At 32.2% G+C, this 27,347-nt stretch overlaps 1 protein-coding gene and 1 long non-coding RNA gene across 2 annotated transcripts; one reads left to right on the forward strand and one right to left on the reverse strand.

Moving 5' to 3' along the window:
• Positions 1-526: 526 nt before the first annotated feature.
• On the reverse strand, positions 527-2,767 carry LOC124630722 (heat shock protein 68-like). The gene has a single exon (XM_047164701.1). It carries the CDS (start codon positions 2,603-2,605, stop codon positions 701-703), a length of 1,905 nt encoding a protein of 634 aa, XP_047020657.1. The 5' UTR covers positions 2,606-2,767; the 3' UTR covers positions 527-700.
• A 1,375-nt stretch (positions 2,768-4,142) lies between these two features.
• LOC124630243 lies at positions 4,143-27,347 on the forward strand. Its single transcript, XR_006984406.1, has 3 exons — positions 4,143-4,417; positions 25,037-25,212; positions 25,824-27,347. It is a non-coding gene; the product is annotated as an uncharacterized LOC124630243 (long non-coding RNA).

Raw genomic sequence — 27,347 nt, forward strand, 5'->3', positions numbered from 1 at the left:
CTCATCCTCCGAGCCTTTTTCCTAACTATATTGGGGTCGGCTTCCAGTCTAACCGGTTGCAGAAAGCCGTCCCTAAGATACCTCTAGTTGCGAAAAGGCTCGGGAGATGATTATGTCCTAAGTTAACGATAGGACAGTCATTGCGTACCTAAATAATTTCCCCTCATGTATACAATACTAAATGTTTACTATATTGGACTTAGGCATGGTAGCTTATGGCCATGGGTGGTGTCTACTTTAAAAATAGACGCTAGGTAAGTGGGTTGTTATCATATACACATATTTTTGAGCTAAGGTATGAAACTATTTTGTCATTATGATTCATTCAACGTGCTCTTGATCGTTTTGCTTGAGCCAAGTCTATACATAGTGTGTTGTGTTTATGTAATAATTTAAATTTAAAATAGTTGTGTGGGTGTGTGTTTACTGTTTAGACTGAGGGATGTAAGCACTTATGTACTATTTTTGCAACCATTAGCAATGGGAAATTAGGTGGGCGACTGGGAAATTAAGAAAAAGAAAAATGTTTAAAACTTAAATCTATTTATTTATTTGTCAGCACATGATCTTTTGCATTCATCCTTAACATTACAATAAATTAACTTACAAGCTAAAGTTCTCACTTGGAAATACAGTTCTGGTGGGACTAGAGATCAGATCACTAATATCGTGTTTCTATTTTCTAATGAGTTCGTGAAGTTTAGTCGACCTCTTCGACGGTGGGTCCGCTGTGTGCTTGCTGTCGGTACTGCTGTCCGGCGCCCGCGTCGGCCGCGCCCGCTCCGTGCATCTTACTCATGATAGGCGAGCACGTGCGCTGCAGCTCCTTCAGCTTGTGTTCGTACTCATCCTTCTCAGCGAGCGTGTTGTTGTCGAGCCACCGCAGCGCCTCGTCGCACTCGTTCTTCGCAGATGTCTTGTCTTGCTCGCTCAACTTGTCGCCAGCATCGTCCAGCGCTTGTTTCACGCTGAAGATGTACGACTCAAGCTGGTTGCGAGCCGTTACCCTCTCTCGTTGGCGCTCGTCCTCCTCCTTGTACCTCTCGGCCTCCGACAACATGCGGTCAATCTCAGCCTGCGACAAACGGCCCTTGTCGTTCTTGATGACAATGTTTTTGCTGCGGCCTGTGCTGTTTTCTTTGGCCGATACGTTCAAGATGCCGTTTGCGTCGAGATCGAATGTAACGTCGATCTTAGGAACTCCGCGTGGTGCCGGTGGGATACCAGTCAAGTCGAATCTGCCAAGCAGGTTGTTGTCCTTGGTCATAGCTCTCTCACCTTCGTACACTTGGATAGTGACAGCCGGTTGATTATCAGAGTAGGTGGTGAATGTTTGACTTTGTTTGCAGGGAATCTTAGCGTTACGCTCGACGATCTTTGTCATAACTCCGCCGGCTGTTTCAATGCCGAGCGATAGAGGAGCGACGTCCACTAGCAGCACGTCTTGGATCTTTGAGTGCTGCTCGCCGCTCAGAATAGCTGCCTGTACTGCAGCTCCGTATGCGACGGCTTCATCTGGGTTGATGGAAAGGTTCAGCTTCTTGCCACAGAAGAAGTTCTGCAGCATGTTCTGGATCTTCGGGATGCGAGTAGAGCCACCGACGAGTACAACGTCATGGATAGAGCTCTTATCTAGCTTCGCGTCCTTAAGAGCCTTCTCGACTGGTTCCAAAGTACCGCGGAATAGGTCTGCATTCAGCTCCTCGAATCGTGCGCGTGACACTCGGGTGTAGAAGTCGATGCCCTCATGCAACGCGTCGATTTCGATGGAAGCTTCAGTGCTTGATGACAATGTACGTTTAGCTCTTTCCGCGGCGGTTCGTAGTCGACGAAGGGCACGTGAGTTGTTCTTTATATCCTTCTTGAACTTGCGTTTGAACTCGTCGGCGAGGAAGTTGACGAGCCTGTTGTCGAAGTCTTCACCGCCGAGATGTGTGTCACCAGCGGTCGACCTTACTTCAAACAGAGAGCCCTCATCGATGGTAAGGATTGATACATCAAATGTACCACCGCCGAGGTCGAATATTAGTACGTTGCGTTCGCCTTTGAGGTTCTTGTCGAGTCCGTAGGCGAGGGCGGCGGCGGTGGGCTCGTTGATGATGCGCAGTACATTCAGCCCGGCAATGGCACCGGCGTCTTTAGTGGCCTGTCGCTGTGAGTCGTTGAAGTAAGCCGGGACTGTGATTACTGCATCGCGCACTGAGGTACCGAGGTATGCTTCAGCTGTTTCCTTCATCTTTGTCAGTACCATGCTGCTGATTTCTTCAGGCGCGAATCGTTTCGTTTCTCCTTTGAATTCAACTTGAATTTTAGGCTTTCCACAGTCGTTGATAACTTTGAAGGGCCAGTGTTGCATGTCCTGTTGAATCTTCGGGTCGTCAAACTTGCGGCCAATGAGTCGTTTTGCGTCGAAAACTGTGTTGTTAGGGTTGAGGGCGACCTGGTTCTTCGCAGCATCTCCGATGAGTCGCTCGGAGTCTGTGAAGGCGACGTATGATGGTGTGGTACGGTTGCCCTGGTCGTTGGCGATGATCTCCACGTTTCCATGCTGCCATACTCCGACGCAGGAGTAGGTGGTACCAAGATCAATTCCGATGGCTGGCATTTTTCTTATACTTCTTCTTGACTTTCTTCAAAATATGCTTGAATATTCCACTTGATTGCAAATCGCTTTGGGTTAACTTGTTCGGTAGTATTACCGCTTCTTCACTTCTCTTCGCTTGTTTGTGTTTTCAAATACTGAATGCCTTGCCGCGCTAGCCGCCCGCTTATATACTGCGCCAATAGCGTGTCAGAACAATCTAGAAACTACTGGATGCACCAATCACGGTCGTTCAATCAAGAATTTTCTCGAAGTTTTATTTTTACCGACCAATCAGAGCTCGAGAAAGAGACAGAATTATGACCCGAAGAGTGAGAAAGCAATAATGGGTGATACCGCGGTAGAAAAATTCCCCGTTACAGTGGTAAATTGTTATGTTATAAATGAGATTTAATATAAATTATAAAGTTAAATTATAAGTTCTTTAGTTAATATATATATAATTAATATACGTCATATGACTGCGTTCGTGTATTTAACACAGTAAAGTGGCACAAGATTGATTAAATTTTCTAGTCCTCTTATATTAGGTACGGGTAAGTTTTTTAGTTATTCCTGTATTCTCTTATGAATTCCATTACAATCAAACTGTGTATAGCTACTTCAACTCATCATAATGTGTTTGTTATTTATTTCGATATAACATTTATAAAATTATATCACGCTATAAAAAATAGTATATGATTGTCTGAAGACAACAAATGTGTTGATTATATTGAACGTTTATGGGTGTTGGTTGGATGATTAAAATAGGCATTGTTTTAAGTACATTAAATTCCTAGTATTTTATTTCGTTATAAAATAAATAATTTCCATAGAATGCATGGGATGTAAACGCTGATAAGGTTTAACGGGAAACTGGTGACCATAAAAATGTGAAAGTTTTTTTGAACAAGAAAATTACCTACATAATTAAACAATAGCAAGTTGATTAAAACTACACGAACGAACTATGAATAAGGGTTAGGTTTTTCATGTTTAATACTCAACATACATATTGTGCAAGTCAATGCTCGTGGTTAAGTTAAAGTTAAGTTAAGTTTGGACAAGATGCCGACCCCAACATAGTTGGGAAAAGACCAGGTAACTGATGATACATATTGTGCAATTAATTATATGATCCCTTCAAATATTTAGTAGGCATGACTGGATTTTTTTTCCACTAGGGTAAGTTGTTGGAAACCCTGGCAACACTTTTAATCGTTATTGATTCCAGAACATTCTAAAGTATATTGCTATCTCACACAATCTGTCTTCCATCTCTTTCACCCTCCACGGCTTTGCAGACGATCATTCTAGAAAATAAATTCAATACATAACGCCATCCCTTTCTTTCTTATAACTTCGTCTCTCACAATGCGGCAAAGAACATTCTAGAATGGTAGGTCTACCATTATGAATGGTTTGTTTGTATCCTAAAACGAGCGTGGTATTATCGGGGCATTCCAATTCGGTCGTGTAATAAAGTGGGCTGAGGGGGCCTGCATCTGACGCAATGGCTATATAAACTGAAACGCGGGGGGGTTTCTTCGAGATACCTTTTCCAAGTCTAGTGGTGAGGTTCGGTTTATACCATGTATTTTAGGATTGAGTAGTGGTAGGACCAGTCAGGCCCTTTAAAATGTAGGCACATACCGAGTAACAAAATAGTTTTAAAAATGTATATTAAAGTACGGAGTATAGCTAAAGAGGTGGCAAGTCCCGTTAGCGCATAAAATGGCGGAGTCATCGCCCGGTTGACGAGTACTGCGTAGATCCTCTTATTTTTGATTGTATAAAGCAGGGGAAGACGTTTTTTTAAGGATAAGATGTAAGGTAAGGTATTATTTTATTATATTTTTGTTTTTATTCGGTAAAATTTTGCATAAAATTGGCAGAAATTGTTTTTATTTGAAATTGCGTCACTAGACGCCATGATGTGGTTGTGTTAGAATATTTTTCTTTTCATTTACGATCCAAATTGGTGTTTTTTGTAGCTTTGATAGTATTTCGGACGTATTTGATGATTAATCTATGTGTTTCTATGGATATTTTTCTGTAGGATCAGTATAAAACCGGTGTTTTATATTTGCCGATATACGCACCCAAAATGGCGTCTTATTTGACCTTCTCTTCGTTTGTTTGTTGTGAATGTTATTTAATCGCTTATCGTATATACCAGCTGTTTAGATAAAACAATGGAATTTTTCATACCAAAGCAATATTTACAATTTCAATACCTAGTGTTCAATTTGTTTCTGAAATTAAAAACCTTGTTTGATTATTGCTGATATTTTGCAACGAAAATATTGTTTTTTATAATTTTAATGTTAGGATAATACTTTACGGTATAGGATGATACTCCCAAAATTTACTAAGTAGGTAGATAATTCCAAGAGAGAAATCATCGACGTAAATGTATTTTCTGAAACTTAGGATCTAAAACGTTAAATTAAGGTATCATTAACCTTAGGAAATAATAACCACGGCCTAAATCTTATCACGTTTTTAAGTCCATTATGGATCATTAATCTTTGGTTCACGAGGCAAAAAACATTTTTTTAACCGAAGTACCTAGTATATATTTTTGCATATCGTAAAAAAATATGCTTACAGAGGTACCTATATTATTCGCACATACCTAAAATACCTAATACAAATCCACCACGAGACTACAATTTTTTTTTCAAACATATAATTTTGACAGCTGTGTGTATTCGGATAGGGAACGAACAATGACGTCAACAAAATAGGGAACAGCTGTCGTGGTCTTTGTTATAAACGTTGCTGTAGGTCGGTAACAGCTGAACACACATACATTTACGTATATTATATCTACGCCGGTATATTCCGTAGAAACTTACCTGGAACAAAGGTATTGTTACGATTAGAAAGGTGTTTTGCAGATTCCCGTTATAGACCCAAAATGGCGACGCTTTGAACTACAAGTAGAGTTGGTACATTTTAGCAATGTAAAACGGCACGCCCAGTTATTTTCTAAGTTTTATACAGATAGGTGGGTGGATACTTCAGTATTTTAGTATCTAGTTAGGTAGGTCAAAGGAAAGGGAACTTTTAGATGAAATCTCATAAATTATTTTTATTTAATGGACTCCTGAGTTGAGAGGGCCCGTGGTTCGCATTTATGAACATTTAAGTCCTTATAATTTTAATAATATGGTAAAAAGCTATAACCTGAAATAGCAAAGAATTGAACGGTAAATGATGACGAGTGTTGTTAAAAAACGGATAACGTGTAATAGTATTAGTACGTAGTAGACCCTGTACATTTTTAGGAACATAATTATTTTTACCCATATTAGTAAAAAGGGACAAGTATAAATAGGGCGAATTTAGTCTTATGAAGTAGCAACACTGATTTTACCTACGATACGTCAAGTTTTAGAGCAAGTTTTATTGTTTTTTTTTTTTCAAATCATTTAGGATAGGTTGTTTTTTTTTTTCGGCATTACATTACTTTTAAAAGAAAATCGAGTAATCTATAACATAGGTAATTAACAACGTATTCTTTTCATCAACATGGGAAAATGACTGTGAAATTCTGATTTTAATTCTAAAATGTTTAATAATGATAATTATTTATTCAAAATATTTAGTTTTTACTATTGTACATACCTACATTTTATAATCTGGAATTCAAGGTATAAGATTTAAAAACAATATATACTTGTATATATTTATATATAATCAATGTTTCTGTTTGTTATTAACATACAAGGATGTGGTAACCTTATTTAATTAATTGCGCAGTAATGAGTATTTTCCTCCGTTAAATTCCATAGCATTACAATGTTTGCAGATTGATTTAAATTGGTCATTTAAGCATCATCGTCTTGTGCATAGCTATTAAAGCTTATTAAAACTTCAACGTACATACACTTTAATATTTAAGATCCTAACCATTTTTAAGGATTTTATTATTTTTCATTTTGACCGACTTCTATACATTGATCCTTATTTATTCCATAATCGATATTAATTGGTTCATTTCGTTAGGTGCTCAATTTATGTTAAAAAATATCGTTTACTAGCCTACTTTTAGGTTCGTTTTGTTTTTGAGATGATTGCTTGACAATATAACATTATTTTTAACAAAGACACGCTTTCGGTTCTCCTGCATTTGACATACGTTTTGGGGTTGTGACTGCGAATAGAGAGATACATAGATTCGTTGCTTGGGTATGTTGCACCGTGCGCACTGACAGATGTATGTTAGCTATCTTTGGCTCACTATTTACAGTAGCCACATCGAGTTACTTTGAGCTATATAATAATACGAACAATTCACAATCACCCACTGAATGCTAGGGATCGCTGATCACGTTTCTGTGTTGTGTGTCGTAAAGTTTCTAGATGAGCCTTCGAGCACTTCATTTGATTCTTGTCTTGATTTCATTGTAAGCTTGAGGTCGATTACCACATTTTGTTTAACAATATCCATGTTTTAGCTTTTATACTTGAAGCTTTTGCATTTTATACGGTTTTATTTTCACTTAAAAATGGATCTCGTTTTACTGGTTTCTAATTTTGCCATGTAATGTTCTAAAACCAAATTGATCCTGGTTATATATGTGATAATGCTAAATGGTATAACAAGAAGTCGTTAAATTAAAAATACTAAGAAAAGGTTTGGCACTAAAATAGCTTTTAAAGATAATTTTCTGTTTTTTAACAAGTGAACTGGTTTGGTGACCTCCACTTTGACAACCGCAGTGTAAGACAGACATGTATGTTATAATAGTAATAAAATTGTGAATTACTGCAAATGTAATAGGCTCACAAGTTTTCGAGACAAACTTGATGATGTAAATATGTGTGAAATAGATTTTAAACGTAAATAAAAGCACGAGAGCACGTTAGATGATAAGATTTGTGATAGATTCACGTGGTGACGGTAACATCCTTGGCATTTTAAATGCGAAATCATTTAAAATAAAACGAGATGACTAAGTTATTAATCGATTTTAACACAATCGAATAAAATGGTTAATCGATAAACGACACCAAAGACAAAGCTAATTTTGCATTTCAGAGCTGAAATTCAGTGAATGTTGAGTTTTATTTCGTGATTGCTTTTAGTTTTTGTGGTTGGTTTATGTGATATCTATTTTTATTAACTACAACCTGTAGGCGTACAATCTTTCTATCAAAGTGCAGTAGTTTCTGCTTAGCTTCCCAAGTGTTGTGAGATTTCCCATAGTGAAGTTATGTGGAGTGAAATTTCAGAATAGAAATTGTGACCGATGATTTTTAAATTGTAAATCTATCCATGTTTCCTCGTATCTCAATGTGAAGTGCATGTGGGTGATGTGTAGTGATGTCTTGTCATTTTATTATGTACTTAACAACAAGTAAATAAAGTTTACCACGGAGCTTGCTTTTCATCGACACTCAGGTTATGACGGTTTAGGCTTCTTTCAATTTGTGATTGCATGGGCTAGTAACCATTCGCTAGATTATTTCTTATCGTACGTGCCTAAATTTTGGAAATTTGCATGTCGTAAAATTAACCTTATTGGGTTGAATGGATAGTGTACCCGTAGGCACCTTAGATTTTAAGTTTAGGGCACCGGATAAAATAGGTTACGGAAAATCGTATTACCATTTGCCATTTTAAAGACTAATCGAGCAGTTATTTCCAGAATCGTTAAATAAGTTCTCAAGAACAAAAAACAAATGAATACCATAAGTGATTGTCGATAAGTCAACAAGCAAAGAGACCAAGAACAATAGTCTTGTCATAGACAAGCAGATATTAAACGGCCATTATAGTAACAACAATGAAAAGTTTTATCAACAAAGTATTGTTTCCGTAGAACAATGATGTACTTGGATAACGCAAGAGAGTATTAAGTTACCAAAAGAAAAATGCAATACGGATTTAATTAATGGATAATTAAGTTTATAACAGTATTAAAGTTTGCTTTGATACTCGTAAAGTTTACCTAACGAATAATTATTTTGAAGATTGATAGCCTGAAAGATTGAAGGTAATTTACACGTTCAAATGAAGAATGTAACCAATTATATTCTGCACGAATTGTATATAGAAATCGAGTTGCATACTAAAATGTACTAACATTTTAGTGAAAATCATATTATTTCTAGACAGCTTCGATTTCATAACAACGACATTGAGACTGTTTGAGAGAAGGCAATTTGCTATTAGACTGAATCTAGTCTTGCAAATGGAAGTAATAATAGACAAATTAACACAGATAGAAACTTACTTTATTCAACAAATAAAGCTTAAATCCATCAGAATTTAATCTAAATAATTGATAGAATTCTTTTATTAATGATTTATTTCTTGTGTGAATAATTATCTTGAAGCCTAGAAATCTTCAGAACTATGGATAATTAACGTAAAAAACAATTTTGCAGACGTGTATTTTGGAAATTCCAGTCATTTTAATTCCTGGAGAAACCCTGTTAATAGCAGGAGATGTTGAAAAGCAAAGACATGAAATATATAACACGACTAGCTCAATATTAAGATAACATAGGTATAATGACAGCCACTAGGCCATAACACAGTTTAAATATAGAGGCCATAATAAGGAAACAGAAGTATTTAAAACGCAAAAAACGTTTTTTCTGCTAAATTGAAACAAAGACGATGATTTTATATAACGAGATAAGCCATAAACCTTGAAAACCTAGTGACCAGCCATGTTTTATAGTTTATAAAAACGGTTTACCAGATTGTATGATTCTAAATAGTGTTGCGTGAAGATTGTAATTAAAAAAGAATATTGCGTTTTGCACGAATTGCAAATTAGCGACGCTGTAAAGTTTTCAATACTTGGACTAATGCTAGCCGTGTCTTATTTATAAATGAAGATATTTATTATTCAGATAGAGAAGTTAAATATGATAATAATAGCGAAACAGTTGTGTTAATGGAATACTTAATTACCAACGAGTGTTATGACAATGCCACCGAGTCTTAGGTGTATTTGGACATAAAGGATACTACGGATAGTACTGTCAATACATGTACTGGATTTGCAAAACTATGAAAGAAAAAATGCCGATTTTTTTTTTGTTTTACGTATTTTTTAATGATGAGCTATCAATGGAAAAATATAGCTAAATATAAAAATATACCTCGCAGCTGCACTTGAGGCTTTATGGGAGATTTGAGTTAATCAACTGAGCTATTTTCAAATTAATGTGCTAGAAAACAATTGATGAGTTTCTTAGGAGATGTGTATGTCTAAACACGGAGAATAGGTTCTAATGATGAAAGACTGTAACGTTTATACGGATATACAGGACGAATGAGTACTTATAAAAATAATTTTAACTTTGAGCAAGGATTAAACTATCTGGAAGATCGATAATATATTATACCTACGTATTAATCATAAACTACGGCTTAGTAACCAAATGAAAATAAATCATATAACATAATCGAACAAGTTTGCCGATATGGCCTTGATTAAACTGGCACAGAGTTCCTATTTCCAAAATACTATTTTAAAAAGCAAGGACAGTAGCAGGTCCAATGCGAAGTATTAAATTTTGAAGCTTAAAAATCCTTAGGTTTACTGATAGTTCTACGGAGAAGGAGATTCTGATTATTTTTTTATCATATTTAAAAGAAGCATTAGCTTATGAAAACAGAAGATACATGATGAACATTTCAAATAATGTAAAAATATAGTTCAGTTTTGTGCCTGAGTGATAAATTTTGGTGTCAAGAGTGAAGAGGCAAGTTAGAAACCTAAATAAAATATTGTTATAATCAAATTAGTAATAGAAGAAAGAAGAAATACATAAAAAGTTAACATTAAAACCGTAACGAAAGATATAGACCATGAAGCTATTCTAAATCGAAATAAAAGTTAAAATATTGCAAGACAATTCCCTGCTCGCGACGTATTGCTGTTTGTAGATAGCAAAAAAGTTACAAAACATTAAGTAAATTTAGATTCAGTGCGCATAAGAACTGGTATACAATCAGCCATTGCAAAACATGATGCAAGTCAAACAGTATTGTAACTTGATGCATTTATTTTACCGAAGCACAGCATAAATACATTATAACTACGCTCTATTTCTAAGAAAGCTTGTCGTTGAAAAACAGATAATTTGGAAAAGTACTATTAAAAGCAAGAAAACTGATGATTAGAAGATGAATTTGAAATTGAAGATCAAGTTAAGAAAACATGAAGTGTAGAAGTGGCAAGAGTTTGTGTTTTAAAATAAGTTTAAATCGGAGATGTTTATCTTTAATACGAAGCGTTTCCTATACAACAGTTAAAGATTCAATGTATGAATCCGAATGAATTAAAAGCCATACAAATGACAGTGACTCATATACTCAAAATGAAGGACAAGGTTACTTGCGTAACATTATGCAATCAATAGTAATAAATTACGAAGTAAATATAGCATTACATGTAGGACATGAAAGTATTTCACAAATATCAGCAATAACAAACAAGGTTCGGACAACTTTATACGAAGGACCTTTTAGGTTCGGCTGTGAAATGAGAAAAACGGAATATGACGAATATCGTATGACAAAAGATTTAAGATTTTTACACAACATTATGAAATTGAAATTATGAATTTAAGTTATGAAATAGGTACGTAATTGTAAAAATATTAATTTTAAATAGGTTTAATTACAGTATTATTTTAAGTAATGACGTCGTTAGGTACTTAACTTACTTAAAATAGTAAAAATGCGTTTAGATTTAAAGATACACGAACATATAATAATAATTACGACGAATATTTTTAATAAACTTCGAGGAACACAATCGCAAAGATATGTAGATGATATTATGTCTGGAATGACGACGTGTCATTTGCAAAAATGCTTGCTCACTTAGGCAAATTAAAAGACGTAAGAGCACTCAAGGTAACGAGCGACGTTAAGACAAATTCAGGAAATGATATCACAAATTGTGTATCATGCATAGGAATTAAACAAAAATTGATTTTAATTGTCCGTTAATAAGAAACAAGCTATTTACAGTGTATTGAACATTATGGTGCAAGATGTATACAACGGTAAAGTAACCGATGCGTTCAAGAGCTTACGAGTAGATGATATTAGGGAATCATCACGGTTTTGCAATACTTCAAATAAGATCATGGTTAGATATACCAAACGGACAATATAGTTATGCAGATGCTTAAGGAAGATATGTTACGATTAATGATGACGAGAAAGTACCTTCTATAGGGTTTTATGCGATGATAAGTTCCGAGAATTATATAAAAAATAAGGAGTAAATGATGAAATATGGTGGTAAATGATGAAATATTATAAACGATTTGAAAACGTGAGGAATTGGATAAGATTTTCTGTATATAAGAGTTTTTGAGATTTACAAACTTGTTACGTTTAATATAAATATGAAAGCGAATACGAAAACTATCAACGATGAACGTACTATTTTGGGGGGTGTGTATGGAGAGTTAGACGATTACTCATACATGTAATTTAAAATAATATGATGAAATGACTACGTGGAGGTGAATTTGCATGGGTTAGTAGGAAATATACAAATTGAAAACATTGAACTAATTGAGGTCTCATATGATGATGAAACCAAAATTATAGACAGTGTAAGAAATATTTTAGGACTAGTCATGGTGGCTAACGCAATAAATGATGGACGATGTTATAAATAAGATTAATTTTAATGACGACAATGCTGAAGCTAATATTTGCTAGGATAAACATTGAAGAGATGAGCATTTTAGGTACGGTTTAGTTTAAAATAATTATTCAAAACGGAACTTTAGTTAATAATATAAAATGACGATAAATATGTTTGCAAACATGAAGAAGTATGTGACGTATCATGTGATGAAACCAAAATTATAGACAGTGTAAGAAATGTTTTAGGACTAGTCATGATGACTAACACGATAAATGATGGCGATGTTTAATCCTTAATGACAAAACAGCTGAAGCTAATATTCTAGTAGCGTAGACGAAGGAAAACGGATTACTAGGGTCAACATTAAAATAAGCGTTTTAGGTGCGGCTCATAATATTAAGAAGTTGGTTCGGCAAACCATTAGTGATCAAGTGTTTCGGTTGGTAGATTTATGTGAAAACACAAACGTTCTCAATAATTATTGTTAGGGCAACGTTTGATAAATAATTTTCAACTAAATTCGTAGATATTGCGCTAAAGAAATTGGTTTTGTGTGTCATGTCTCAGATTTAGAGCTGGTCATGAGGTTAACTACTGATAACAATATTTGATTAAAACAGCATTCGCTAACTTTTTAATTAGTACATAGAAGCAGGTCGTGAATTTAGTTAGTATGTAGTTATTCCGTAGGATAGGTGGTCCATTGGTAAATCATTGGTTAGTAGACAATTGTTATAGAATAAGTTTTTAGTTAGGCAGGCATTTTCTTTTGTTCTTCGTTAATTCTTAATTCGGAGTGTATGTCTTATTTTTGTTTGTGGCAGGCTAAGAACGAATATAGTTTTTATTTCTCTAGGAGTTTTGTGAAGTTAAACTAGCTTTTTAAAGGTTTTTTTTTTCGGTGTGAAGTGAAGTGTAGTGCATTTTAAAGAAAGTCTGAAGATTAAAACAATTGAAGAATATAAAAGCTAGCGATTTGGTGTTATCGTAGGACGAGTACAAATAATTTTAGATCAATATCTGTATTTTTAACGGTATATTTTTGAAGATAGATGAATGAAGTTTTTCGAAGAGAAGAGAATTAGAGTTCAGAGAAGAGAAAAGTTTCTTTTAGTAATTCTATTAAATATCAGCGAGTGTTTTGTAGCATACCTAGTGCAGTGCTAAAGCGTAGTTGTTTTTGTTTTCTAAGAAAGTATTTTGTTAGGGTTTCATTTGTGAAAAGGGATACAGATTAAGTAGGGTTTGTGCGATACAAGTTCTTTTTTAACACTTAGAAGAAGTGAAGCAAGATGATTTTAATTAATAGATTAGATGATGATTTTTAGTTCAGTGGAGTGAAAATTAGTTTTGTGTAGTTATCGGATTAAATATGAGAAAAGTGGAAAGTGTAGTGCAAAAATACATCCGTAGGGAGTTCTCTAAAATAAGAAGTGACATACCACAAGTGCCTTATTAGGTTTTTTTTTGTTAATGTTTAGGTAGGTGTTAGCCAAATAGAAGAAAGAGTTAAATTGATTTCAGTTTGAATTAATTTGAGAAATATTAAGAAGATAGAGTAGAAACAAAATATAGTGGTTGAGGAGGAGAAGTGATACTTATTCGACAAATTGTAGATCAATTATGTTCGTATACTATTATGTTAGAGCAGGTTAGGACAATGAGGTGTAATTTAATAAGCTTTGTGAAGTGGTGAAGTGTAGTGTTTGTAGGGAATATTTAAACAGAAGGTTTTTAATATAACATCTTTGTATATGTAGGTAACGATAATATAGGTTAACAGAGAAGAAGGGAAAAGTGTAAATAAAATCGATTTGATAAATATCAAGAGAGAGTGAAGTGGCGAAGTGATTTTGGCAAGTTATCTTTGATGTTGCACTAATAGAAGATTGAGAAAACCAGTAGGTAGGGCCAAAGCTAGTGAAGTGTGAAGTGCAGTGTTTATATTGATTTTGACAAAATAAGTAAAGTATATAAGTGGCTTTTAGGTTCATAAGATTTTTAGTAGTAGGTATTTGTATTAATAAACGTAGATAATAAAGAGAAACGAAGGAAAAGTGTTATTAAAATCAGTTTCAACTAATTTGAGGAATATCAAGAGATAAATTGGGTGAAGTGATTTTGATGGCTAAATGATTTTTGGCAAATTATCTATACGTAGCACGTAGTTTATTGACAGACGTTTGAGCAATTAGAAGATTAGGAGATAAAGCAAAGCAAAGTTTAAAGCTATGTGACGTTGTGAAGTGCAGTATTAGTAGAGATTTTTTCAAATTAGGAAAGTACCGCAAGTGGAGTTTGTTAGGACTAGTTTGTGTGTAGTGATCAAGTTTCTACATTAGGTAGGAGAAATACTTGGAGCTTCTATTTTTTTCCCAGTTATTTAAAGGTGCTTTAGTGATACGGATTGTTGTTACGAATATACATATAAAGAATTAGTAAGTTTCTAAGAAGCGTTAAAAGTGCGGTGCGGTTCTCGTTGTGGGTGATCTGTGCGTGAGATAAGGGTTTGTTTTTAGGTAAGGAATGACGGAAACAGGAATAGGAATTTGGGAAATATCAAGAGAGATAATAGAGGTACATATATAGGATAATAAATAGGTTGACATAGTGTGGGTTGGTTTAACTAGCGAAGAGAATTTTGGCAACAAATAGGTTTAATAAATGTACTAGGTGAAAGTGAAGGTGTTATTGAGCTATTAGGCTATTAGAAGAACTTGCTAGGCAAAAACGTTTGATGCATTTGAGGTATCATGCGATGATTTTGGAGAAGAAGATTTTTGAGTTAGAAGGCCGAATTGAAATTCATATGCTTGCAAGCTAGACTGATGTAGCTTAGTAAGTGGAGCGATGTGGGATATTGCCTTAGTAGTGTAGACAGTGAGGAGAAAAGACGTGGAAGTTTAGGTATTTAAGAGTTGAGTGTGACTTCTAATGAATAATCACAAACATTGCCTGTGCTAGATTGAGGCTAATTGGCGAGAATAAGGATATACTGATGCAATGGCTGACTTAGCAGTTAGAAATGAAGTAGAGGCTTGCGAGAAGATCCGCAGTTATAGTTTGAGCTTAATCGGTGCTGATCAGAAAAGGTTACAGTGGTGTAGAGAAATTATGCGATTTGACTTTTGCTTTAAAGCAGTAGAGATTTTGTAGTGATGAGGCGTGAGTGTGGGCAGGTAGAACTGGTAACATTAGTTTTGATGATACAGTGGAAGATACTGTTTTATAAGTTGAGGCGTTGATGGTTGTGTAAGGCTATGAGCTTGATATTGAGGAACGAACAGTACGAGATGACGGTAGATGAATCTCAGAACAAATGCAAGGCTTACGTACCAACGTTTTTAATGCAGTGCGGACATATAGATATTAGTGTCAAGAACAGGAAACACTTTAAAATCACCTATGAATAGACAAAATTACAAAAAATGACGAAAACATTGGATGCGGAAAAATAATTTTACAACGAAATTATTTGTCGGCTTAAAAGCAAGTATTAGAAAATACACATTTGTGAGAAGTGACAGGCAAACTCTGAAGCATATATTAGACATAATTTGAAAACAAAATTACTTATATTGGTATCCAAACTGCTGAAAAGAAAATAGCTTTTTTATCAGGCATGCCAGAATGTTAACCACAAGTTCTTAAGAAAATAGAAGGGAAAAAAGTGAGATCCTGATAAGGTTTTTATAAACTCACTTACATTTTATTTCACCTTATTTAGGCGATAAAGAATCTCTAAAAGTTTCAACACAGACACAAAAGGTTAATCACGAGAAAGATGCCAAGAATGCAAACAATCTAATGATGTTTAATTTGGAGAAATTCTATTTTGGAATATTGAACAACCTTTTAAGGTTAAAGACTATTTTTTTTCAAAAGAATCGCAAAAATATTACCTCGAACAGGTAGCAATTTGCCGTAAAGGTTTTAAAACTGACTGTGTAATTTTGGAAAGAATATTTACACAGGAATAGGCTTATGGTGCAAAATATCGCAATAACTTTATTCAAACTTTAGGTTATAGAAAACCTCTTGAGATTTTCATCATCATCATCATCATCATCAGCCTATCGCAGTCCACTGCTGGACATAGGCCTCTCCAAGTGCACGCCACTGAGATCGAGATTGAGATTTTAAGACGTAATATTTTATAAAGAACAAAGGCGAGCTTTAGTATAGTGCCAAGAAATGAAAAAAAACTCAATTGAAGATTTTAAGGTTTTAAAACTGACTTTTTAAAATTTTCTAACGAAAATATTACCTTGTTCAGGCGAAAAAGGAAAGTCCAGTATAGAATCTAAGTCAGACTGATTGGAAGTATCACAAAAAATATACTTAACCTCTTTTTTAGGTTTTTGAGACTGATTTCTTGCAAAATGCAAAGACAACCTGGAGATAAATGCAAAAAAACTCATAAAAATGAAAATGTTGACATCGTAGAATGACATTTTCTTTATGAAAAATATGAACATGTACCTAGGTAGGAAGAAGATCCTATTATACTTTAGTAATTTTGCAAAGATCAAAAATAGTTCTATTCTCCCTCAATTAGGTAATAGAGAACCTCTTAAGGTTTTGAGACTGAATTTCATAGATTATGAAGACAAGCAAAAGTATAGAGCCAAGAAATTAAAAATCTTGAAAACCGTATAATGATCTCATTTGAAGAAAATATATTTTGAATACTTTAGAACCCTTTAAGGTTCAATACTGACTTTTTTAAATTTTCTATGGAAAATATTACCTTGTTCAGGTAAAAAAGGAAAGTCCAGTCTATACTCATACGTAGTCGACGTATGCATTGGAAATACCAAAAAAATATACTACACTTAACCTCTTTTTACGTTTTTGAGACTGATTTCTTGCAAAATGCAAAGGCAACCAGGAGATAATTGTGAAAAAACTCAGAAACATTGAAAATGTTGATATCGTAGAATGGTATTTTCCTTTATGAAATTAATACATATTTACATGCATGTAAAAAGGAAGATCACATTACCTATAGTTTCATAATTTTGCAAAATATCGCAAATAGTTTTATTCTACCTCAGTCATGCTAGTAGACAACCTCTCAAGGTTTTGAGACTGAATTTCATAAATTACAAAATAAGTAAAAGAATAGTGCCAAAAAATAAGAATTGAAAATCTTGAAACCCATATAATGATAGACATAATTTGAAGAACGTTTGAAGAAATTTTATTTTGGAATACTAAGCAACCTTTTAAGGTTTTAAGACTGACTTTTAAATTTTCTAACGAAATTATTACCTTGTTCGGGTAAAAAAGGAAACTTCAGTATAGGATTTGAGACCGACTGAGTGGAAATATCACAAAAAAAAATATACTTAACCTCTTTTAAGGTTTTTGAGACTGATTTCTTGCAAAATGCAAACTCAACCAGGAGATAAATGCGAAAAAACTCATTAACATTGAAAATTTTGACATCGTAGAATGATATTTTTTTTATGAACAAATATGAACATGTACCTAGGTAAAGAGGAAGATCCCATAACAGTTTCATAATTTTGCAAAATATCGCAAATAGTTTTATTCCACCTCAGATGGTAGTAAGAACCTCTTAAGGTTTTGGGACTGAATTAAGAAAAAATACAAACGCAAACAAAGCAATAGTGCTAAGAAATAAGAATTGAAAATCTTGAAAACCGTATAATGATGCTTATAATTATAACAAGCAAGACTGACTTTTTTAATTTTCAAAGGAATCATAAAATTATCTCGTTCAGGTAGAAGGAAAAGTCTTCTAAAGGTTTTAAGACTGATTTTAAAATGTTTGAAGATATCGCAAATCTGTTATTTTATCTTGTTCAGGTAATAGAAGACCTGTAAAGATTTTAAGACTGAATTTTAATAGATCGCAAAGGCAAGAAAAGCCCATTGAATTATTGTAATTGCAATGGTTGGCCATTTGAAGAAATTATATTTTGGAATATGTAATAAAAACCTCTCAGGGTTTTAAAACATACTTTTTGATTTTCGAATCAATTAGATAACCACGTTCAAAATTTTTATAAAATACATAGTAGGCAGGAAAAATGCCAAGAAATGATAATTGGAATGATTTTCCATTTGAAGAAATCACATTTTGGAATATGTAATAAAAATCTTTTAGGTTAAAACATACTTTCGAATCAATTATAAAAATATACCTATTACCTTGCTCAGAAAACATTGAAAGGTCCTGTAAAGGTATTAAGACTGACTTTCAAGTGTTTGAAGATATTGCAAATCTCTTTATTTTACCTCAATTAGGTAATAGAGACCCTATTATTAATGGTGTAAGAGGAATTTTAAAAATGCATACATAAGCAACAAAGAAACATCCTTAACTAGAAAAATTACATAAAACCATGAAAAACGTAGGCGTAGACATGATTTGTTATAAAAATTAAGTCGGTACCAAAGTATGAAAAGCCTGTAACGTATGTTATATATGTAATTTACATACCTCGACATTTTATATAAAATAATACTAGAAAGAAGACGAAGAGAAGTTGTACGTATTTTATTTGGAACGGCCTAAGGTTTTTGAAACTGAAATTTTCAATTTTGAGAAAACGGCAAAGAATTTATATTTAACCTCACTCAGGTTATAGGAACTTGTTAAAGTCTACAGACGGATTTTTACATGCCTTTTGTAAAAGGCAAGAAATTAAAATAAGATGAGGAGGAAGTATTATTAAAAAGAAAAGTTTACGTCTTTGAAAAATTATTTGAAAAACCCTATATAGCTATGAAAACTATATTGAAGGCTACAAAGAAGTATTACAAGATGAGAGCTTTAATGCTTATAAGTACCTAGCTATCGATCATTAGGGAATGCTTACGTTTGATTCGGTAATATTTTATTAAAGAAGATATATTACGTCGTTCAGGTAAAAGGGAAAGTCCTGTGAATACTTTATGATTGATTCTGAAGTCCGAAGATATCGTAAATCATTATTTTACCTTTTTGGGTACCCAATAGGGATCCACTTAATGTTTCCACACAGATTACAAAAATGCAATTACAAGCAATAAAAAAGCGCTCAGGAACTATCCTAAAAATGAAATAAATTAAGCATGAAAGAAGTTTGAAAATCTTACAAATATGGATATCGAAAGTTGACGAAGTTAATCAACAAGTATGACGAAAGAAAAAGAAATTATAGTTACATATTTTATTTGGACCAATAAGAAACCTCGATTAAGGTTTTTGAGACTGAAAATTAGAATTTTGCTAAATAATAATGAAAATATATTTTACCGTGATTTTATCTCACTCTTCAAAGAATTCATCTCGTTTTATTATAATACACTATACCTCTATAAGGAGCATTTAACTCAGGTAAGGTTTTCGAGACTGAACATCTATTATTGAAAATTATTATACGAAAAAGCAATTTTACCACGTAGGATATTAGGATTACGTTAGGATTAAGTATTTTTTTTATACCTCTAAAGCGCTCTCATTTTCTCAATTATTTGTTAGCACGGTGTGAATTCGGATTTTTCCGGTAAGGAAGGAGTATTAATGGCACAATAAATAAACTAAGTTCTTCAATTTGAATGTTAGGTTTTTAAGTTTATTTCATGCCAAATTATTCAGAGAAGACGGCACAAAAAATAAACTAAGTTATACAATTTGAATGTTCAGTTTATTTCATGCCAAATAATTCAGAGAAGACGGCACAAGAAATAAACGAATTTCTTCAATCTTTTTTTAAGTTTATTTCATGCCAAATTATTCAGAGAAGACGGCACAAAAAATAAACTAAGTTATTCAATTTGAATGTTCAGTTTATTTCATGCCAAATAATTCAGAGAAGTAATGGCACAAGAAATAAACTAAGTTCTTCAATTTGAATGTTCAGTTTATTTCATGCCAAATAATTCAGAGAAGTAATGGCACAAGAAATAAACTAAGTTCTTCAATTTGAATGTTAGGTTTTAAAGTTTATTTCATGCCAAATAATTCAGAGAAGACGGCACAAGGAATAAACTAAGTTGATCGATTTTAATGTCAGGTTTTTAAAGTTTATTTGATGTATAATCAGTAGGTTTTATTATTTTAAGTTCTTTTTTTATTCAATAACTTTAATTTTATTTTATAATCGATCGACGTTATTGTCATAATGTCAAGTTCGGCACCTCTTTTTGTATAAGGTTTAAGACATGACTTTTTTATTATTGATTACCTACCAATTATTTTTTGACGTTTTTGATTAAAGGTTCTGAAATACTATGATCGTTTATACTGAAGGAAATAAATATATTACATTAACTTTAGGTTTAAGGCTGACTACAGGGATGTTATATTTTAAGGCGTTTGTCAGTGATTTATTTAAATACAATGTTTTTAATGATATGAGAAAGAGACGTATTTGTATATCTATTTGTTTTTAAAGGTTGAAACTTGAAAAACTAAGTGAACGTTTAAATATTTATCTTTAGGTATACCAAATTGAAAAAATCATAATTTTAGTAAACGCTTATTTATTATCTCTATTTGTTGACTGATTTTTACCATGTTCAATCTTACCCATAGGTTGTTATTTTTATAGTCTCAATACCATTTCTTATATAATATATAAATAATAATATATATTTTCGATATTCACAGTTTTAATGTATTACAAAAATTCATGTATATGGATAAAGCACATATTTACGGAAACTGAAAATTAACAAATATGCATAAAATTACGCAAAGGACAAAGTGAAGCAATCGTTCATAAGTTTCTGCTTTAGGCAATGATTTTTTAATTAGGGTAAAATTGATAAAATGCTTTCAATCAAAGTATTGATATTCTAGCGGTTAGGGAAATCCGATGTTTATTGGATTAGTATTTTTAAGGCGATTATTGATGATGATTATGAGAACGATAAAACATTAATTAGGTTTTTACCAAATGAGAATGGTATTTACGTACGGCAAAAATATATGTAAGGGCGTACAATGTTATTAAAACAATATAGAGGTAATAATGTAAGTAGGTACCTATAATTATTGCGGGCGTCTTATAATGAAACATTTTATATAATTCGTACATGTACAAAAGTTTATGTCAAGTTACTTAAGTTGGTACGGTTTTTCATCTTGTTTAAAATTAAAAAAAATATATGAAAATGTTTTGAAAACTATCTAATAATAAGTCTTACAAGTTTTTTTTTTAAAGGAAACTGCCATTGATTTCTTACGGACGAAATATCTAAGAATGCATTAGGATAATTAATAACATTCAAATTATATTTGGAAATAGTATAGCAACTTATCTATTTTTTAATACATATTCTATTTATTACATGCGTTTTTTTTCACGTTTTCTTTAAACTACAAATAATGAAATTATTTACAAATCCACTAATATTTTTACTGTGATTTAACTTCGCCATTGATATTTTACATTATTTTATACGGAGTGTACACTGTAAAAACATTTCAATAATATAAGAATATTTGTGACTAATGATATATGTTTTTTCCTTCAAATATTTTACAATGAAAATTAATCATTACAATATTCTTTTTCTCTATGGTTTTTCATTTACACATTGATGATGAGCTAGAATTATTATCATGGTATTCATTTAAAATTAATTATTAATGACGGGTCATTATTTAAATTAAAATAATTATTATTCAAATGTGAAGTTACTTTTTTTGACGGTTAATTTATTTATATTATGCGAATAATATAATATTAAATAGCTGTATATTTTATAACGCCAGTATTTATATTTAAATGATATTATTTTAATGTGAATAATTTGCATAGTTAGGTGTCAGACATACAGTTAGTAAAGTTTTCGATCTATTTATTTTTTTATAATCATAACTATCTTCGTAACTATACATATATTTTACATTAGATTGGCCTTCATTATGATTTATTTAAAATAACAGAAATACAATTTAATTGGTTCGTTATCTTTTCAAAAATATGTATATATTATACAAGCTGTTGATTTGCATCCGTGCCATATTCAAGGAGGTAATTATGCTAATGATTCTCGACCCAAATCAATAAAAAAATTGGTACGTAATTTTTTTTCTTTAGTTTTTTTTCGGAATTCCGTAAATGTCATCTAGCCTTATTTAAACTTGACGCGTATGTTACTGGCGTTAAAACCGTGCTGCACCCTCACACAAACGCAAACACAAAGCATACGCAACGATCACTCATAAATTTCATTCATAAAATTGGATTACTTCGGAAATACCACGACATTACAATGACAAAAAAAGCAGTGCATATTAGTTATTTCCCATCTACTGTAATTCCAATCGATTATTTACGTATTGTATGTCCTCCTCCTGAACTATGGCACAAATGCAAAACAACACCTTGTATATTCAAGTGACTAAGGATTTTTATATAATTCAATTATGTGTTATTTTGCACAAAGCAGAATAATATTACACGGTACAAACTGGCGAAATATATATAAACAAAAACTGGTAGATATAAATCAATATTAAAAACGAATAATATAACTGTTATATATATTTAAATAGAAATTATCACACCGACGAAGTAAATACATTTTAATTTCTATAATTTATCCGCTATTTTGAAATTGGGTTATGAACTTTATTTACTTATACGAGTATTATCAATAACGATTAATTAGTTATCATTCAATGACTCGATAAACGTACGATATCGATTACTAAGTATATACTTCTTATTTACGTATCGATTTACGAGTTTCTAAGCTCATAAAGAAACGCATACCTACCTACTATTGTATAAAATATATTTTTTATATACTCTTCTAACTTTAAGATAAGTTATAACAAAATTTACGTAATGACATCTAAGAAATAAAACATAATTTATACTATACATCATTGTATCTACATTTGAATAAGAATATATAGATATATTAACACCACAATGTGATTATGATTTTATATAAAAAAGAAGGTCAAATAAGCGTATAGCATAGAAATATAAAACACCAAGTAAAATCAACCACATCTAGGTAGGAGTTAGATTTGAGGAAATTACGGGCACATAGGAACATATCTATTATTTATTAGTTAGGCAGGAACGTTAATTATTACATATTAAATTACTAAATAATTATTAGATAGAAACGTGAAAATTTAGGATATATGAATAATAATAGGTAGGCTATGAAATCGAAATACTTATATTATATTAGTGTATGTACCTACATAATTAAGGCTAGGTACTGATGCTAAGAAAAATACATCAAAGATTCAATTAACATTATTTAAATAGATTTTACATATTTAATTATCAATTATGGATAACAAGACATTCTAGGAAAACATAAGGCACAATCAGATAATATAGATGTATTAAATCACATTCACGATTAAGAATGAATCAGATAATAGAAGGTATTTTAATTTAGGTACATTCAATTAATTAATTCAATAAAAAGGTTTGACAAACAAACAACTTGGAAAAACAAATGAAAAGTTACATGAAAGAAGAATGATAAGCAATTGAAATATAGAAAAGCTATTACGAACAGATGGAAAATATATAGGAATTCAAATTGAAGTACTACGATTATGTTAACAGAATAGGAAGTTGTTAATGCACTTTAGAACAACTATATTTTTTCTAGATAAAGCCCTTTGAAACAGTCAGGTTTCTGAAACTATTAGGTATACATTGAAATTTTAAAATTTACTTCGAAGGTAAAAATAATTGAAAGAAAAGGTATTCTCCACTACTTCTTATGAATGAATGTAGGGACATTTATTTTTCAGCAATTTACAGTTGACAACATGAAAATTAAGACGATGTTTAAAATTATTATTTAAGTAGAGGAGTACAAAATGTAGGATTTAGGTATTCTATATACGTAAGGTTATTTAATTTAGGTGGGAAATATACGATATATATTAATATACGATAGGAAAAATACGTATATATATGAATATATTTACCGAATTTGTTTCTAAGAATTTATTGAGCATTAACAAATGCAAGTAGGGACATTGATAAGTACTAGGTACCTATATTTCTTAGTAATAGATTTATTTAAAATTCTCACGCTTGTAGGTTAGGAAAACCAACACTTAAATTTTACATACATTTTACGAAAACTCGTAGACGAACGCACACATACTATTTGTTGAAAAAATCGTGGTAGATCCGGCACATCCTAATCATTGTTCCTCTAAATGCACTGAATTATTGCAATTAATGCAATCTACGTGAACGTGGAAAAGTAATTCCTCATTTGCCCGATTTCTTTTTACGCAACCAACAGCATGAAAAGTATATTCGTTACCTACATTAATTATTTGTTTTTCATTAAATGGATGGAAATTAGTTTCTGTATGTGCTTCAATTTGTCCAAATATAGCATGTTAAATTCTGTAAAGATATTGTTTTTTCTTGCGGTTCTGAAATGTGGGTTTGGTTAATTCCGTCTTTGTCCAGTGCTGGCGTGAAATCTTTACCTTGTTTTGCTTTATGGGGTTGATGTCAAGCTGTACATATTCCTCTAAAAAGTACGCTTATTGTTACTAATTTACATTTTCAAGTATCTAATTAATTAAATATTTATTGTTCATATTATGCATTGGGATGTTTAGTGCCTCCACGCTTTTAAATGCAAATATAAAATGACACGAACATCCATCTAGTACACACCACAGTTGGAGGGATCGGTTTAGACACAAATTCAATATATATTTACACTGCTCGATGAGATTAACTTTTTAAATAATTATGTAATATATTTTGTTGTTTAATATTATTTCAGGAGCTAAAATTAACTGTTCACGTATTTAATGTCACCGCTTTTCCTGCAGACCCCGTAAGGTTCCGTCGTTTACAACATGGCCGCCTGTCCCATCTACAAAACTATAGACACATAGTTTCATCAATTTACCGACTCGTTAACGTGGACGACGCAGGATGGACCCTAGATATTCACCAGTATTAATAACACCTTCGTAATTTAGAACAAAAATAATTAAAATTCAAGGTATTAATATAGTTTTTTTTTTTTATAATTTTTCTTCATTTATTTATTTGCGAAATTCACTAACGTCATTGGGCACTTTTGAGTCCCCTTTGTTTTAATGCTATTTGGTGCCCGATTCTGCTAATTTTTACAATGTCGAAAACAATTTTAGATACTTTATAACGTTCAAATTATTTTAAGCGTCGTAGTCTACATACGTATTTATGGCAAGACCAATACGAATTTAATAGTTTTTCTTAAACAAGTGACAAGTACTTGACCGACTACATTCGACAGTAAAATGATTAGCAGAATTTAAGGATATAATCATTCGAATGAAGCAATTCGTAATATCCACACACTAATAGTATTATGATAAGCACTCATTATTACAAAACACAAAGCATGTTAGAATATGATTAATGCCCATCAATTAAAATGGTCCAAACTCCATCACCCGTCATCTATTGGTTAGCCAAGTAGAGGACATACACAGTCTTAATATCGGAGATGCTTAGTTAGCTTATTCTACTAACTCACTGTTACGTATCGTCTCCAATTAGAACATTTAACACCAATATGAAGGAACACGAACCTAGATTTAACTATTGCAAACTTATTTAATTTTTCAGATGTTTTATTATTATGTTGGCGGCGTCAGGCAGGCTTATTATCAGCGGATCTTAGGCAGCGATGTTAGTTACAAAAGTCTATGAACAATACTTGGCAGCAGTAAACACATGAGGCGAATATGAGATTTATCTATCTAGATAAACTAGGTATAACTTTATATATATTCACTAGCTATATATCTTTGTAATTCAAATGTTTCTCAAACTGATAATTATGTAATAGGACAAATAAGTCGTTCAATGTTTAAATTTACCATAAAATTAAAATGATTGCGTTGTTTATGTTAGTGCGGGGTCAGAAAATATTTATAAACATGGTTTATTCACATAGTTTATTTGTATTTCATTCTCATCATTAAGTTTTAGTACATGAATTAGAGATGTAAGACAGAACGGAGTTCCAACAATGTAATGTAGACCTTATGGAGTGGAGATAGGTATGAAAATGAGCACATTAAACCGGGCGATGACTTAGGTTATTTTATTAATAGGAATAATGTTATAATTATTATCACATTCAGTGTTTGACGACTTACAATATTTGCTAGTATATAATTGAGTAACTAAGTTAGAATACAGCTTAGATGATATGTACCCTTAGCGGCTGAGCTTCAGCCTGGTAACGTAGGGTTTAGTGGAAGTATGATAGAGTAAGTGGTAGCAGGCGTATGGTATTATGCTAGTGTTTAGCTGTAGGCTAGGGTAGGTAGGATGGTAGCCCCTGGTCTTTAGGGATTCAACAGGCCGTAGATTCAGGACGTCCGTATTTAGACTCCACAAAACGAATCTGGAAGAAGCCTAATTTGTTGGCAGGCTTAGTATAAATCTCCTAAACTATCAGACGAGGCTTTTCCTAGCTACACTTAGGATAGGTTAAACGTTAGATAAGGTGTAATTGATATTGTTATTGATAACGTTAGAAATAACTTTTGAGTAATATTTAGACGTAGTATTATGGCTGCTATTCAAATGTTTTCTTTGCAAGTGTTAGGTTAAGTAATATTACAACAGCGTAGATATTAGGAACGTTAGATATAGTGAAGTCATTCGCTTCGGATTATGCCCTTGATTGCAATTTTCTACCGATGAACACCTTGAGGAACTCAATTAAACAATCTTGAATTCATATACTTTATCAATAATTTGTGTACATTTTGATAAAATCTAACAGTTTTGTATTTACAAAAAAAAACTATCATTATTCAAAAACCATTTTGTCGTTAATTGTCTCTGTCCCCGAACAAACTTCAATTCAATAATTTGTTTCAATAAAATGTTAATTTAAAAACAGTAATTTTACTGTTTTGAAAAGTAACTTCATTGACGTCTGTAAATCGTTGTAAACTTGATTAATAAATCATTAGTAATCAAAGTATTCATTTTGTTTCTCTTTGTGTAAATACTTGATATTTTCCCAAGACTTTGATTAACTTTTTAACTGAATTACATACTAACTGCTTTTAACTAGAATTAATTCTTACACTGACTCTCTTTTTGCAAAAATTAAAGGCTTTTAGAAACTTG

This window comes from Helicoverpa zea, chromosome 5 (assembly GCF_022581195.2).
Source record: "Helicoverpa zea isolate HzStark_Cry1AcR chromosome 5, ilHelZeax1.1, whole genome shotgun sequence".
Lineage (NCBI taxonomy): Eukaryota > Metazoa > Arthropoda > Insecta > Lepidoptera > Noctuidae > Helicoverpa > Helicoverpa zea.

What these genes read in the sequence shown, in the direction of transcription:
- LOC124630722 (XM_047164701.1), bottom strand. Translation starts at nt 2,605, where the DNA reads ATGCCAGCCATCGGAATTGATCTTGGTACCACCTACTCCTGCGTCGGA.